This window comes from Diorhabda sublineata, chromosome 6 (assembly GCF_026230105.1).
Source record: "Diorhabda sublineata isolate icDioSubl1.1 chromosome 6, icDioSubl1.1, whole genome shotgun sequence".
Classification (NCBI taxonomy): domain Eukaryota; kingdom Metazoa; phylum Arthropoda; class Insecta; order Coleoptera; family Chrysomelidae; genus Diorhabda; species Diorhabda sublineata.
This window is the reverse complement of record NC_079479.1, coordinates 36,747,633-36,763,452: the sequence shown is the minus strand read 5'-3', so window position 1 is coordinate 36,763,452 and position 15,820 is coordinate 36,747,633. Positions and strand designations below refer to the sequence as shown.

The 15,820-nt window shown below is 30.5% G+C and overlaps 3 protein-coding genes across 6 annotated transcripts; 1 reads left to right on the top strand and 2 right to left on the bottom strand.

The window, feature by feature from the left end:
- Window positions 1-297: 297 nt before the first annotated feature.
- Window positions 298-3,797, bottom strand: LOC130444959 (uncharacterized). The gene is made up of 4 exons (XM_056780359.1): window positions 3,647-3,797; window positions 2,713-2,808; window positions 2,430-2,630; window positions 298-701 (listed from the first exon to the last, which is right to left on the bottom strand). Exons 1-4 carry the CDS (start codon window positions 3,795-3,797, stop codon window positions 583-585), a joined length of 567 nt encoding a protein of 188 aa, XP_056636337.1. The 3' UTR covers window positions 298-582.
- LOC130444957 (zinc finger protein 474-like) lies at window positions 1,585-12,985 on the top strand. Of its 4 annotated transcripts, none has more exons than XM_056780357.1 (9): window positions 1,585-1,937; window positions 5,351-5,834; window positions 7,036-7,220; window positions 9,608-9,900; window positions 10,190-10,306; window positions 11,030-11,125; window positions 11,190-11,415; window positions 11,484-11,720; window positions 12,583-12,985. In XM_056780357.1, the coding sequence occupies exons 2-9, from the start codon at window positions 5,410-5,412 to the stop codon at window positions 12,729-12,731; spliced, it is 1,728 nt and encodes a 575-aa protein (XP_056636335.1). In that variant the 5' UTR covers window positions 1,585-1,937; window positions 5,351-5,409; the 3' UTR covers window positions 12,732-12,985. The 4 variants fall into 4 exon arrangements, with proteins under 4 accessions (XP_056636335.1, XP_056636334.1, XP_056636333.1 ...); XM_056780356.1 differs by lacking the exon at window positions 1,585-1,937 and adding an exon at window positions 3,896-3,967 and having other exon boundaries at window positions 12,583-12,970; XM_056780355.1 differs by lacking the exon at window positions 1,585-1,937 and adding an exon at window positions 4,171-4,538.
- Window positions 12,986-13,191: 206 nt separating this feature from the next.
- Window positions 13,192-15,694, bottom strand: LOC130444958 (protein prenyltransferase alpha subunit repeat-containing protein 1). The gene is made up of 4 exons (XM_056780358.1): window positions 15,497-15,694; window positions 15,139-15,444; window positions 14,887-15,084; window positions 13,192-14,520 (listed from the first exon to the last, which is right to left on the bottom strand). Exons 1-4 carry the CDS (start codon window positions 15,592-15,594, stop codon window positions 13,776-13,778), a joined length of 1,347 nt encoding a protein of 448 aa, XP_056636336.1. The 5' UTR covers window positions 15,595-15,694; the 3' UTR covers window positions 13,192-13,775.
- Window positions 15,695-15,820: the final 126 nt, after the last annotated feature.

The following is a 15,820-nucleotide window of genomic DNA, read 5'->3' as shown; positions in this document are numbered from 1 at the left end:
AGTTGTGTTCTTAAACAAGCTGAAAGAGTTCATTTCCTGCACAGAATCCAGAACTGGCTTCGGATTTATATGAAATGTATGACTAATTCTAACAATTGTTCATGAACCTAATATTTCGTTTCAAACGTAAACATTGCAATCAGAACCGAGTTCTATATTAAATATGGCGTATTTCAAACTATGACATATGGTTTACATCGTTGCCACGTTGTCCCCTAATTATTTCCAGTTATTTGATACACCTTATGTTATATATTTTATACGAAACTCGATCGAACAAAATTTGAAAGAAAAATATTTTTGTTATAAATATCATTTAATAAAAAAATTGTATCAAATATTACAAACTACATGATAAAATATATTAGAGAGTTTGTATAAGTAATAACGTATCACAGTAATTTTAAATTAATATTTTAAGGAATTTTAAGGAATTTTAAAAAGATAGAAGTATGAATCCAATTTCGATTTTCAATACCTAATGAGATTATTCTTACGTTGTATAACCTCTTCGTTCAACAATATGTTATTTACTTCATTTCAAGTAAATAATATTATTTATCATAGCGTAAAAAAATTATATTAAGCGGTAATGTATGGATTTCTGCAAGCGTGAGAATTACACCAATACCTCTGTAATATATTCAAGTCTTTGATAACGACAAAATCGCTGTAGACTTCTATGTTTGCCAATGAAAAATCTAGAAAAAAAAATAATACATTTATCAATACTTTAATAGCTAAAATTATGTGAACTAATTAGTTTTTAATCTTTACAAAATCATAAATTTGCAAAATAACAAATTTAATACGTTCTAAGATAAGCGTTACTCTGATTATTTCTTATAAATTATACGATAATATTCATCACTTAGTTTTATTCAAATGAGAATATTTATCCGCATCGCACATCACTACCAATATTATCCTGAATCAGATAGATCACTTATCAATTGATTGCGATCGCAAGTCAGATCGAGATTTTTACCCATCAGCTGATCGCTGAATCACATGATACGTCAAAATTTATAAGAATGCGCAGTGTTTGTTTATTTAAAAATAATTGCATATCTGTATAATGGAACTGTTTTTGTAATAGAGATAAACATAATAAATAAACACTATTATCATCAAACACTATCATATCTCGACTCTCATTATCTTTAATTATGTTTCCATACGTCTATCATAATTAAGTAAAAATGACCGTAATATTTTTATTATATTCTTTCCACGTTCGAAACAATGCTCTATTATGACATCAACAGATATGCAGATACGGTGAAATACCGAGTCTCGTCATTTTGAAATAAAACTGCTGATAAATTATTCTTTTTATCAATATGAGGACACTTCAATAAACATGTACTAGTTTAATAATTAGAGATGTATAATTGAGATTGAGCACAAAAGCAATTATATCTTCGAGATTATCAAAATTTCACAAAAACCGTAATATACTGTTGTTTTTTTTTTAATTAATTTATTTGTCCTACTTCACTAAAAAATGTAATACATTAGTAATTAATAGTATGACAAGGTCATGCTACTCAAAACAAAAAATCATAAATAATTTAAAATTTCAGTTTAAGTAAAAACAAATTCTACAATCCATCGATTTATCGCATTTAAAAACACGTAGTTGCATACTTGCCACGTGATTCAGATTATTTTACGAATAATCAGATCATAATTGCAATTTCCTGATCATATTTTTTTTTATACCAATTCGAGAGAACTTTTGTAAAAACTGACAACGTTGTCAACATATTGTTCTAATATGGTGGCGGTTACACTACTGTATTATATTGAATTGTTTTCAAAGTTTTTTTTTAACTGTAGGTGATTTATTTTGTAAAAATATGTGTGTGTGGATATTTAATTATGCTGTGAGCTGGTTTAATGTAGTAGAAGAAAAATAAAGCAGGTTAGGTTAGGTTAGTATAATCATTGTTTTACATATGGTTAGTGGAAAATTAAACATATATATATATATATATATATATATATATATATATATATATATATATATATATATATATATATATATTAATATTATTACTTAAACTATTGGAGGTTTTGAGATTTGGTAGTTTCGATATTATTATCTAATTTACCGGTGTTAAACGATAAAATCGGTAATAGTTTCTAGTAAATTAACTTTTATTGTTTATAGCAAAATCAATATTTTTATTTGTTTCAATTGTTAATGTATAAATACGTTGTTAGGTTATCGATACAATTTATCATAAGCTAATAAAATTAGGTTTCTACTGCAATATTTCCAAGTAATCTTAGGTTATGTAGGTAATTTTATAAGTTGTGTAAACAAAACATTTGTTTCAATCATGAATCATATTTTCCAAAAAAATCAAACAAACCTCACACGCACTAGAATTGATAATTTATTGTTATTTGAAATAGCATACCGAAATGTGGCGGAAGTTCTGTAAATGGCACTATATAAGAAGGAGTTTGTTGATTTCTATATACCGGTTCTCGAGGAAAAACTGTAATCGGGGAAATATTTTGTTTGTTTCCATTTTTACTTCTTCCATTGAGTATTTCATCTTTTGATTTTTGCCTTTTTGACGGAGATTTTTGTACGATTTTCGTTACCCGATCGATATCTAGAAAAAATAAAAATTTTTTGTTGTTTTTCTATATATACGTATATTGTGATAATAATCGAACTTCTATTAGTATATTTACCCGGAATAGATTTTTGTTGATGATATCTAAGCTCATATGCAGGTTGGGAAATAATGAAAACAGGACTATTTCTCCCAATAGTACGAACCCTTCTTCCTGAAATAAATTTCATATTTAAATACAGGATGTCTTTTTTGTTTCTAAAGTTTTTGCACAGCAAAAGGTTTTTTTAATATTCATTTTAAAGAACATGTGCAACAAATGTGTACATTTTTACAAATAAAATTTTCTTTGAATAATAAAAAAGCCACGTGAAGTAATTAAGTAATCGTTATTGTAAATTTGTAGATTTTTTATGCATGAAATTTTCAACAGCATTTTTCCTATCGTGATCATCACAAGTGCGATATACTTATTATTTTTGAAATGTTTTGATAACCATAGTGATTAAAGTGGGATTTTTTTTCGGAATCTAGATGAAAGGTTACACTTTTTACCAATTTTGATGACTCAATTTAATCTTACGAAACGAAAACCAATATCAAATTTTACGAGGATTGCTTTTTATATTGTTATCTTGGCAACACCGAATGTTTCTTACTGTCAATCATATTTCCGGTGTAAACTTTAGCTTTCTTCGCTATAGATATCCTGAACATGCTCTGTCGCCAGATTCATGCGCAGTTTGAAATAATGCGTTCGTGGTACACCGAACGTGTTCTGAATACGTCCGATGTACCTTCAGACATTGGTATGTAATATTTACCACGGAATAACCTCTAATTTATATGATTTTCAACATAATTGTATTTAAAAAACGTTGTAGTTTTCTTTATACTTAATTATACCTTGCATTGAATCCGTCATATTAATTCTCATTACGTAGATTTGAGTTAAAAGATTTTAAGCATTATCTTTTGAAAAGTGTACGTTTGGTTACAAATATTGTAAACTTTTTATTTATGAAGAATATAAATAAATTAAAACAACTTACGTATTAATACCCTCCTAATAACAATAACTACTATTATAAAAACATAAACCGGTAATACGGAAGATAATATTATTATATGAACATCCTCAACTGAATGTTGCCGATGTCCATTCACCTTTTCAAACGTATCCGATTTTATAGTCGATTCCATGATGCACTTTTAATATCCAATTCCACTGATCACTTTTAACTGACTAATGTAAAGATAATGTTTTAACGGTTTTTAATACTGTATCAGATTGATAAAAAGAATCAATTATATTAAAATTGGTAGTAGTTTTACCAATACCTTCTTATCAGATCAATACCTAAAGTACTTAGGTAGGTACTCCATGGAATATTAACCGATATAAATTGTTTATCGGGTAAGTTAGTTTATGTTAATTCATTTGTCGATACCAAGGGAATTCCTTTCTTTCTTCTAATTATACAATATTAATTTTAACGAGAAACAAATTATAAATATTTATATTTAATTATTGGAAAACTCCAGATACGTTGTGTTGAATTAAGAATTAATACAAAAATTGTATAAAATTTATGGGTGTTGTTTTTAACATATCTACTTTCGTTTAGAATTAAATTCGTCTATACATAACCTCAATCGTATTTCGTTGTACATATTTACTTTTTTCTTTTCGTTCAGTATAATATAATGAGTCATTATCCCAAATAGGAGTATATAAAAGGTAAAATAACCTGTGCGCGTGGGCATTCTTGATAAACCGAAGCCCACCGATTAACCAGTACAGGATACAATTTTTAGTTTCGCACCGGCTTTAATTCCACGAAGTTTTGTGTTTGTATCGAACTCGGCATGTTAAAAATATCAATAAAATAATATCGTGTTTGTTTTGGGTGTTTGTAATAACTAGAAACTGAGGCTAGCAAGGTGAATAATTACTAATTGAAATCGTTTATTAAAATATGCTTATCTTTTTATTAATCCAAGGAAAGTATTGCGAATATTTATACATACAGAGTGTTTAGTTGAGATCCATATTAGCAGTTTTGTGTTAAGAGGTTAGAAATATTAGATAGTAATAAAGTCGGAGATAACCTTATTTTAACGCGGGTACATTAACACAAAATTTAATATAAAACGTTTTTAAAAACAACACGAAATTACGAAATCCAAATGATACGAGATAAGATTCGAAACATCGATACATTTTAAATAATTACGCTTTAAATCGAAAACTAGCGCAGGCGGAAGCGATCATCTTCATTCGCCACGGAATATACACTGAAAAAACAGTCTTGTTTCAGTTTTAGCGTTCTAAAAAGTGAATTAGCTTCTGTCTACTTAAAACGTCGCGTCTGGTACAAATACAAATAAATAAACAAACGTGAAATTTTTGTTTAATAAACATATAATATAAATAATGTCGTAATTACCGATAGATAATCAGTAAACAAATAAATTTATAGTAAATTAAACTGTTTGAGATAAGTACTTCCAAAAGTGAATAATATTTTTCTTTGCATTTAATTTATTACCCATATATACAAAGTCGAAAGCCGCCTTTCAAGTTTTTATAAACAATCACTAATTGATCGATTAGATTTGTTTGTCGTATTATATACAATGCGGCTCAAAGAAACCTTCTATTGTAGATTCCACTTGGAATTTCGAAAAAAAAAAACACTATTACAATATATGTCGTAACATAACCTCTAAATCCGATACATTTTGCTATACAGATTGATGCTGCGTAAAGGTGATTGAAAACGATATTAAATCTCATTTATTTCGATTCGAAATGCCTACTAAAAACCCAGGTCTACATCTTTTCACGAAAACGTGGCATACCAACAACAAATTAAAAGAAGTAGAAGAAAATAAGAGGCCGCTTACAGCTACATTGGACAAACCGACTGTTTTAGATATAAGATTAATAAGAAAAATCGATATGAGCAAAATTAGAAAAGAATTTTTGAATATTTCGAATCTGTGTCGTATACCGATGTTGTTGCATAATTGTAAACCACACAGACCTCGGAGTCTTCCACCGCCGATTATGAACAAAAAAAATAAAAATAAATCCGACATAGATGACACTAGTGTCGAAGAAGAAAGTATCAAAAGTGACAGAATAGCAGGAAGACGTGCGTCAAAATTGAAAAGTATTACCGTACAACGAACTGTGAAAAACTGTGATAAAAATAATAATAATAAATCTATCAGGTAAGTTCTTTCAATATTTTCAATTTAATATAAAATACACAGACACTGGAAACTTGAAAACTAATTGTTTACTTTTATAATTAACAATAACAACTATTACTACTAACGTTTCAACATTTACTAAATACGAACAAAAATCTTAATTTTCAAATCGAAGTTCTCGTAAAAAATAACACAAGGCATAAAATTAACAAAGTGTCCTCGTATATATGTCCCAGTAGGGAAAATCAAGTCCTATGTATAAAACCATAAATAAATAGGATAAATTCACTAAAAACAGGCCGAATAGCCCTGGCAGCTGAGGCCTTCGCAATCTTAAGAAAAAGAAGGATATCGATACACGTCAATATATGCCATTTGTCTAATGGGATCACATTAATTTAATTAATGTTTTCGTAATAATTCCCAATATGTTTTTCGTTTGGCACATCTACAGCTATACAATAATTAAATGCAAAAAATCAGAGATTCCTGTGAGGAGATATCGGTGCTACAGACAGACGGATAGTAAAAACGTTAGTAGAAAAGTAAAAAAATGTGGTAAAAACAAAACGTAAATCCCTGTATGACTTGATTCTCGCCCTGAGTATCGAAGCTATGATATGAATTTTGTACTTGGGGTTGTTAACTTTAAAAAAACGATTAAAATAATTCGTTTTACCGTACCGTCTAATTATTAAAATCGTATTTATGTACCAGTAAGAAGGTTTTTTTATTGATTATTGTCGGGTTCTAACAGAGACGGATTATACATAAAGAAGGTCGTACAATGTTGATTATTCAAAGTATTTTTGTTTATGAAAATATATAAAAATTAATTGAAAACTCGTCACAGTAAACATATTTTTTTAAATTCTGTCCATTAACAGCGCAACGTTGCCGCATCGTTATCTCTCATTTATCGGGTCACGGAAAAAATGTTTTACTTTCAATTAATGATTTTTATGACAATTGCATCAAATATGAAACGAACGCTTCAATATAGTACTCAAGAGTTCGAAAAAATAATTCTACAAGATATGACCTTAGAGGGGCGCCGATGAGCCGCTTACGTTGGGCGGTCTCTCCACATTTTCGACCTTTAACCGTCCAATTAAATTAATATCAACAAAAAAATCCTTGAATTGATTTCTAAAAATGATTGATTATAAAACCCCGATTAAAGGTTAATCCTTTTTAATTTATGTATGTACATTTTTAGGGTACCTCGTAAAAATAAAGACAATACACACTCAAACGAGAAGAAACGAATTGGTAGTCCTAGCGACGCGAAATCGACAAAACTTCCACAACCTTGTAACTCTTGTGGAAGGTCAGATCAACCTGAACGATTACACAGTCATCCCATTGCATCGATCAAATTAGTCAGCTCTCCCAAACAACAAGGTAATTAATTTAATATACTTATCAATAGTTTTCAAGAACGAATTCTTTAAAGATTCAGATATAATCTTAATAATTATTTGTTTAAATATAATCATTACTTCATAAATCCGAACAATTACATATATATACTGACTAATAGTTTAAGATTAATTACTTGTCGATGATTTATATACATTTAATAATCATCTAATTTGGAATTTTTGGGACCGTTACACTACACCAACACTCACACTGTCTGATCCGCGTTTCGATAACCAAATAATCGTCATCAGAGACTGAATCAGTTTTAAATTAAAAACAATTCAGATTTATTCATATATTAAAGATGAGAGTGGGATTTATCTATCCGGAATGGTTGCAGCCCTCAAATAATTTCCATTATTTTGCTGGAAAAAGAAATTAAATAAAGAAGGGAACGGGTACACAGATGGAAATAACAGATTTCAATAGAAATAGAAAGGAGCTTGTCCTTGAAACAAAAGGATATAAACTGGAATTTTATGAGCAGTATATAATTTCAATAAATTCACTTTGATTTAAACACTTTTAGAGTATAGTTAGATAGAAGACGATTTAGCAACGGAACCTGACTTTTACTGAATTCTTCGAACGGAGTGGGAAGGAATATTCAAAATGTAACAAGACGAATGTTGTCGTTATAATACACAGTAAAAAGTAAATAAATTTAAAAAATTAGCTGCAAACACAATTTGTTCGATTTGAGGGTCAATTCAGTTCCATTTTTCTCTCTATTCGTTTTATATTACGCGAATATACTTAATAGATAAGAATATAAAAATAAAACTCTCTCCAAAAATATCGATGTTTGCAGTCTTTAATAAGGATTAAAAGATTATAAAATATGCAGTTATTTTACCGATTAAACGACGGATTCAAGTACCAGATAACATTTTACTTATCATAATCCATTTATTAGAAATTGAATACTGTTTTCTGATTTGATTTATTCCAACACTAAACTAATTCGAATGATATTAATTAATCATTAATTATCAATCAAAACACTTTAAATTCTTTGTTTATACCAAAAATAATTCATTGGCTATATTGACATTGACACTGTATCGGTATGACATTTGTTTTGTTTCGAATCGAATTAGAATCGATTTAGGATATTTATTACACTGTCTCAAACCATTAAATCTTTCTATATACACTAGAAAAATATTAAAAAACGAAAAGAATTCAATTAATATTTACAGTTTACACTTTTTGTAAATATCCATAAACGGTCACAAAAAAATCCGACTACTGATAAAATCGATTCAGTAATTAATCGATTCGATGTGAATCGGACCCACACAGAAGCAAATATAGACGCGGTGTTGCCAAAAGTCAATAAAATCGTATTTTTAAATAAGTAGGATTATATGTGTCCCGTCGTTGTATATTATTTGTTTTAATTAAAATTTGTTTAATAATAAATGATGCAGGTATTTAATGTAATACGTAAATATATCTTCTATTTCATCCAACAGGTTTGTATATATTATAATAAATGCTTTTTTGTATGTCGTATTTATACTTTGAATCGATATTTTACAAATTTTACAAATTTCTTTGTCTGCGATCGTTTTATTCATTTTTTTTCTGTATACGTACGCGTTTATATTGATTTCAGTGTTTACCTTTGATAACTTTAGGTGCACGGAAGGGTTATTGTAGTTTAAATTAATATTTTTTTTTTCATTATCTACATTTCATCATTATTTTCTGTCACAATTTTGTTCAATAAATTAAATTTCATCGATAGTAAAAAACGTTTATCATTATCGACGTGTCAACAAATTTTTTTATACGGAGGTCGGCAAAAACAACAAATTCAACGTCAAATTACGAACAAGGGGGTTACTGTAAGTGTTCCAATTCAAATTATCCTTCAATTGCAGTCGGGAAGGGTGCGCGGGCCACTTAATGAATCATTAATCGAGGTAATTCCGTGCAAAAAACGCGTTGAAGGGCGTAAGTTCCATCCTGCACGAAACGACGGATATTCGCGAGTTTTTAACCGCGTAAATCTTCGAGCATTTCCGGATAACTTTGCTAATTTCTTCTTTAATGTGAGACGTGAGGATTATGGTCGTTTCAGTACACGCGGTTATGCCGATTGATACCGTTCAGAATGAAGATTTCCCATGTAGGAGCCCCCAGACTTAAACGACGGGGCTTAGCTTGAACCAACGCGGTATCGGCAAACCCAAGCCATCATCCCGACTGCGACGAGTCGGCAACAGAGCCCGTTTTCAAGAATTACCGGTAGTTGCGTGCAATTTGTATGAAAACGCGTTTATCGTGACACACGTTTGGTATGGTTGCCGACCTCCGTGTTAAAGATAAAAATTAAATAAACCAAATTCGAATTTTAGTAAAAAGTACAGTGCAAAAGCCCGTAGCTATAAAATATAAATCGAAAGGAAAGGAAAAACCCGAACGAAAACAATCTCCGAAACACGAACATTCCCTTCCGTCTCAAAATATCGTCCATTCCAATCCGACTTCGGCTAATATGTTAGCGTCGAGGAGATTGGAAATTGTTAAGAAAAACCGAGAAAATAACGAACGTAGAATTGGATCTGGGAAACGTACATTGACGTGTTACATTTGCGGACGAGAATACGGTACTGCGTCCTTGAAATTACACGAACCGAAATGTTTAGAGGTAAGAATCTACTCGTTACTTTGCTATCATGTATATTTAATCGTTATAAACTAAAAATATAGGTCATTGTAAACGTTAAATCACCCGCAAACCCGTACTCCTTTTAAATTAATAGTCTAAAACACACTGGAAAACACTAGAGAAAAAAAAAACGTGCAATGAAGTTCAAAGGTTATCTTTAGAAGTAATTTCGCATATAGTTAACCTCAAAAATCTTTAACTACATCATTTGATCGCAAATGTTAATTGAATGCTTCGATGAAATTTATTAGGATTACAAAAATTTTAGAAATTAGAACGTGAAAATGATAATTTACCGGTACATTTAAGAAGAAAACCACCCGTAAAACCTACAGCAGCAACTACCACCGAAGAATGGAACGAATTAGCGTGGGAAGCTGCGCAGGTGAGTAATCTGTCAAAATAAAAACCCACATTAAGGTCCCAATATCGTTCGACCAACTCAATACAGTAGAAAGCGATTCGACTGAAAAACCGAAAGTAGGTAATCGAAACGTCCAATTTTTCATTTCAGACCCAAAATGAAGACGATTTAGAAACAAACGCCTCAAAAGATCAAATAAATTTGAAAAACTATACATAATTCAGTTCGCGGGACAATCTTTATATTATAATGATGAAAGTTTTACGGAAAAATCGATATATTTATGCCAGACCGACAAAGAAAAACGTGTCGCATTCATTTATTATTGATGACAATGTATCATTAAGTTGCAAACGTAATAACGATGTTTTGAAGGTCGAACTATTTCTAAATTAATTGTATTATAATATTATATAACCGTAAAAAGTCCGACAATAAATCATTTGTTGTGATTTGCAATCGAAATTTATAACATCTCGATGATATACAAGGTTAAGGCCCGAGGAATATAAATATTGTTTGAAAGTGAGGTTAAGTTGGGTTCAACAACCTATCGGTTTGTTGCCAAGTCGCTTCTTCTTCTTCTTCTTCTTCTTTAACCGACGCTATAGTCGTCCGAGAACCAGGGCATTCTCAACAATCGATTTCTAATCCTTTCTGTCTAAGGGATTATCGTTCGTTTTGGAAAATCCTGACGTACCGTTTTAAAACCGTTCACTTTATAATCGATAATTTTGTTCTCAGTCAAATCTTGTACCTTGTCTTAATTGCGGAAGAACATTTTACCCAGATAGACTCATAGTTCATCAAAGGAGCTGTAAAGCGCCATCGGTGAAAGACGTACGTAATCAATTTAAACACGTCTGACTTAACCTAACTTTGTATGCCGATTTGGTTGTTGTAGGGTAAATTAACGAATCAAAACCATTTAATTACGCCAATAACCGCTCCGTCGAATCGTCCTTCGACCGCGGTCCAATGCGAACAGACATCGGCGTGTTACATTTGCGGTAAAAATATGAGTGTGGAAGTTTTAAAAGCGCACGAAAAGCAATGTTTCGAACGATGGGTCGAAGGAAATTACGCTCCGAAGAAAAATAAAAATCCGCAATCGCCAATTGACAAAAAAGGTATTGTAAAAAAAACTATAATACATTAATAAAATCGATTTTTCAGTAATTTTTCAATATATTTTCAGCATCATTTCCCGACGAAAATACTTCTCTTAAAAGTAATTCGTCCTCACCGGTGCACGGTCGACCTGTTTCCTCGAAGAAACCTCCTTTGTTTCCTTGTTACATTTGCAACAGATTGTTTAGTGCTAATTCGATTTGTTTTCACGAACCGCAATGTTTGAAAAAATGGAAAATTGAAAATGAAAAATTGCCTCAAAATAAAAGAAAACAACCACCTTCGAAACAGGAAAAGTATATACGTGAGTATTTGCAATTTCAATACCACTACTACAACTGAATGAAGGAAAAGTAATGACCTTAGAACAACTTTAAGGTTATGTATATCTTGCGGTGGTTCTCGAGGACGACGGTGATGCGGCAGCATAAATAGTTGAAATCATGTATTTTGATATATTTACACACACCTCGTACACTATCGAAATCTACATTATCGGTAATTGCGCTAGATTTCTTCCTACCAGACCAGCGGTTCGCAGTTGGAAGTGAAGATGGCGTCAGATAAAGTTCACTGGGGAATGTTCGACAACAACTCAATTAAATAGCAACAGTCTTCAGTTCGGTGTATCGACATTACGCTATTTAGAATAAATTTATTCAATATTCGTCGAAGAATTAGCCACGAAAATAATTGTTTTCTCTGTAAAAGAAAGGCAGAATACACTTTCGAAATTATCTCAAAGATAAAAAGTAGAAATCATTAATTTTTAATATATATATATATATATAGCATAGAAATCTACATTATCGGTAATTAAGTTAGGTTTCTTTCTACCTAACCAGCGGTTCGCAGTTGGAAGTGTAGATGGCGTCAGATAATGTTCGAGGTTTAAAGTGAAGATGGCGCCGGGTAACCTTCGAAGTTTGATTTGAAGATTGCGACTTTGTCACAAATATTACTTGTTTTCTGATGATTTATTCCAAGCAAACATTATCTATAGAGTGTACCATTCAAACAAACTGAATTTATATCTGAAATATTTCTAGATAATATCATTCGAGAGATTTACTCATCAATGTATAATAGCAGCAGGACCGGACTGGTCCGAGCACTTTATCTCTGAAATTTCTCACCTGTTTTAAATTATATTTTTCTTGTTCTAGTTGATGGTAATATCGAAAAAGGTTTCAAAGAAACTTCTGAAATACCTTGGCAGGATCATTTGAGTCAACTAATACCTTGTAAATTTTGCGGAAGGACCTTTAATCCTGATAGGGTAGGAATTCATGAGAATAGTTGTAAGGGGAAATAAATTTTTATTAAAAAAATCTGTTTTCTTTTTCAACTACTTCGCATTTTAAAAAAGTAGGGTAACATTTTTAAATGCAGATCGTATACTTTGGAAAAAAGATGAAAAAAATTTATTTTTCGAAATACAGAAAACGTGTGTTGTGCTAAATATTGTTTTGCTACTTAATTTGTTAACGTAAAAAAAGTGATATCGGGGTGTTATTTTTATATAATTTAATTGATACTAATAAATGATATTCTGAATACCTACTTATAGTTTTATTTAATAATATTTGTCAAAACATCAAATTCCTCCTGCTCTAAAATTTTTAGGTTAATATCAAAGTCAAGTATATGAATCGGTCTTACAGATCATCAGATGATTAAGAGTTTGTACTATTTTTCTTATTAACATATAACCTGCAATATCTATCAATCAATAACTACCAGAGCCATTAAATGAGTGAAAAAAAAACACATTATTTATTATGTTGTTTATTTTTTATTATAAAGTGAGGTAATGTCGGGTAATTTGTAACGTCAGAAGACAATCTGACAGATTTGGTAAGTACACCGTCCCATTTCTTTTGTATCTCTTTCTGTCTATCAGCATCTCGGGTTCATACCTCTCTCTCTAGATATATTAATTCTACATTAATAAAACGATGTTATCAATATGGCTGCCGATTGTGACGTAATCCCGAAATGACTTTTGGTGAGCAACAGGGATACCAATTGTATCGACGTATCGAATGTCAAAATACGAATGATGATGACTACATTATATTTATTAATTTTATACCACCAAAAAAATAATATTGAAATTATTGCAATACGTTTTTTATTTATTTTATAAATCCTTCAGACATTTCAGTAACTTAATTCGTATAAAAAAATTCTGTACAAGTGAAATAATAGATATAAAAAAATTCCAAAACAATGGCGCTCATTATTTTTTCTTTGTATCTTGTACTTTCTTGTCGTAGATTTTTTTGTTCAAATTTCAAGTGCAACAAACATTTCCATGTAAATAAATGGTGCATCAGAATCTCATACTTTTCGAGATCTATTCCATCGGCGCAAATTCATAAAAATCCAGTTTAAAACCGAGTATACATATGAACCAGTTTCGGTACCTGATCAAATTGCTATTATCGAAATTTTTAATAAAAAAATCCGATTCTTGATCGATTATACAATTAAATAACCGTGTTTCGTTTATTCTAGACCAAACGACGGGTCTAGGTAAATAAGAAGTAGGACAAGACTTTTTATCAATTTTAACGTGTGCCGATGTTAATATAGTATTGGAACGAGTAACATTATCCGTTCCTTTAGCTAATTCGCTACCTCTTGTATAAAACCTCGATCTAATATTAAGTCCGTGGTATTCGTATATTACTTTAACGAGATGATAAACTACGAATTTTTTATGATTAAATAATGATTCGCGTACGGGGGGCCAACAATTCAATTTAGGTATAGTCCTAGTGTTATCATACAACAGAATACATATATAATTCACGTAAGAAGTTATATTTTCTAGAACTTCCGAATTATCGGTTTTTCCCAAAAGATACGTTGCAAAATCCACAATGGAATCATAATCTTTTCCTCTCACAGCTACGTAGAAAGAATTGAACGTTTCCACGATACCCTTGTGTCTTTTCACTAATAAAATAAGGTATTGGCGGTAATTATAACCAGCATACTCCGACATATGACTGTATATCCATTGATGACTGTATTCTAGTTCAGATTTGACAATGCGGCTGATAGTTGGATGATGAGATGCGATATTTTCCATACACCTACAATTTAGATAGAAATAAACCATTTTTTCATGTAAATATATACCTAAAACATATCCAATATCAATTCAAAACAAGATACAACGATTTTCTATTAGTACAATTTCTAAATTCAACCGAAGAAATGCAATCCTAGTGAGAATTAACCACAAACAACAAACATAATCTCATTTTAAAGCGATTCAGTCGAAAACAAATAATTAAAAATGTATACAGCGACTCATTTTTTAACAAGTTGTTGTGAGATTGTTTGCTTGTAATTCTCCTTTTAACTTTTAAAAATTGGGGCACAAATAATAAATAAAAACATTCAAGATATCAAATAAAACCAAATATAAAAATAAACATTGAAGGGAAAACAATTACCAAATCCTGTGATTCCAGCTGTGGTAATTATTAGGGGCTTTAGAAGATGCCATATGAATAACAGCAAATTCATCTAACATCAATGTTATTGGGTTATCCCAATCAGCTGTTGGTGTTTTCTCAAGTAACCTCTTTATTAACCATTTTCTATAGCTAAATACTTCATTCGATTTTGCTTTATACGTTAATACAATTTTACTACAAATAACAACCAATAATTCAATTTGTTTTTAATTGGAAACGAATAAATACCTGAATTTTAATTCGTCTTGTTCTTTTAATATACCACACTCTACTAATTCTCTCTTCATATTCCAAAACGTAGTAACATCGGGGTTAATTAATAGTACTCCTATTAAAAAATTATCGAGCCTTTCCATTTCGGAATAAGATAATCTCTTTTTGGCTAAAAGCGGTCGTTTTTTAAATAATTCAGAACAGGCGTATCGGTATACATGTTTTGTACACCAAGATTCTAAACCCAAGTGGTAGTGTTCGTATACGACGGGAGATTTATTTGTAGAATTATCTTCTACTGGTATAATTTCAAAATCAAGTCTAAAAATGAAAAATGGAAAAAGAATTTTACGTTCAGTAAATTTATACTTACACCCTATCATTTTTAACTATTGCCTCAATGGTATTTAAAATTCGACTAGACATAGCATTATCATCTGTCATTTCGAAAATATACAGATTACTTTTCATTACAAAAAATTAAATTAAATAATCTACATTTTCTTCAACACAATTAAATCATGGGTGGGGGACACGTCATAGACAATAACACGTGACGCCATACTGGGTCAAGAAATAACCTAAATTTGCTTATCGAGGTATAACAAAATAAAAGCATACAAATGACGACACTCTAGTGGCATAGAATTAATAAATACAAAAGATAATATTAATTTTATTTAATCTGGATTCTCAT

Coding starts and splice junctions, on each gene's coding strand:
- LOC130444959 (XM_056780359.1), bottom strand. CDS start 3,797: ATGGAATCGACTATAAAATCGGATACGTTTGAAAAGGTGAATGGACAT. Junction 2,809..3,646: donor TATTAGGAGGGTATTAATAC/GTAAGTTGTTTT, acceptor AATTTATTTCAG/GAAGAAGGGTTCGTACTATT. Junction 2,631..2,712: donor TCAACAAAAATCTATTCCGG/GTAAATATACTA, acceptor TATTTTTTCTAG/ATATCGATCGGGTAACGAAA.
- LOC130444957 (XM_056780357.1), top strand. CDS start 5,410: ATGCCTACTAAAAACCCAGGTCTACATCTTTTCACGAAAACGTGGCAT. Junction 10,307..11,029: donor TAGCGTGGGAAGCTGCGCAG/GTGAGTAATCTG, acceptor TTTTGTTCTCAG/TCAAATCTTGTACCTTGTCT. Junction 11,721..12,582: donor GAAACAGGAAAAGTATATAC/GTGAGTATTTGC, acceptor TTCTTGTTCTAG/TTGATGGTAATATCGAAAAA.
- LOC130444958 (XM_056780358.1), bottom strand. CDS start 15,594: ATGAAAAGTAATCTGTATATTTTCGAAATGACAGATGATAATGCTATG. Junction 15,445..15,496: donor ATAGTTAAAAATGATAGGGT/GTAAGTATAAAT, acceptor TTTCATTTTTAG/ACTTGATTTTGAAATTATAC. Junction 14,521..14,886: donor AGCTGGAATCACAGGATTTG/GTAATTGTTTTC, acceptor TCTAAATTGTAG/GTGTATGGAAAATATCGCAT.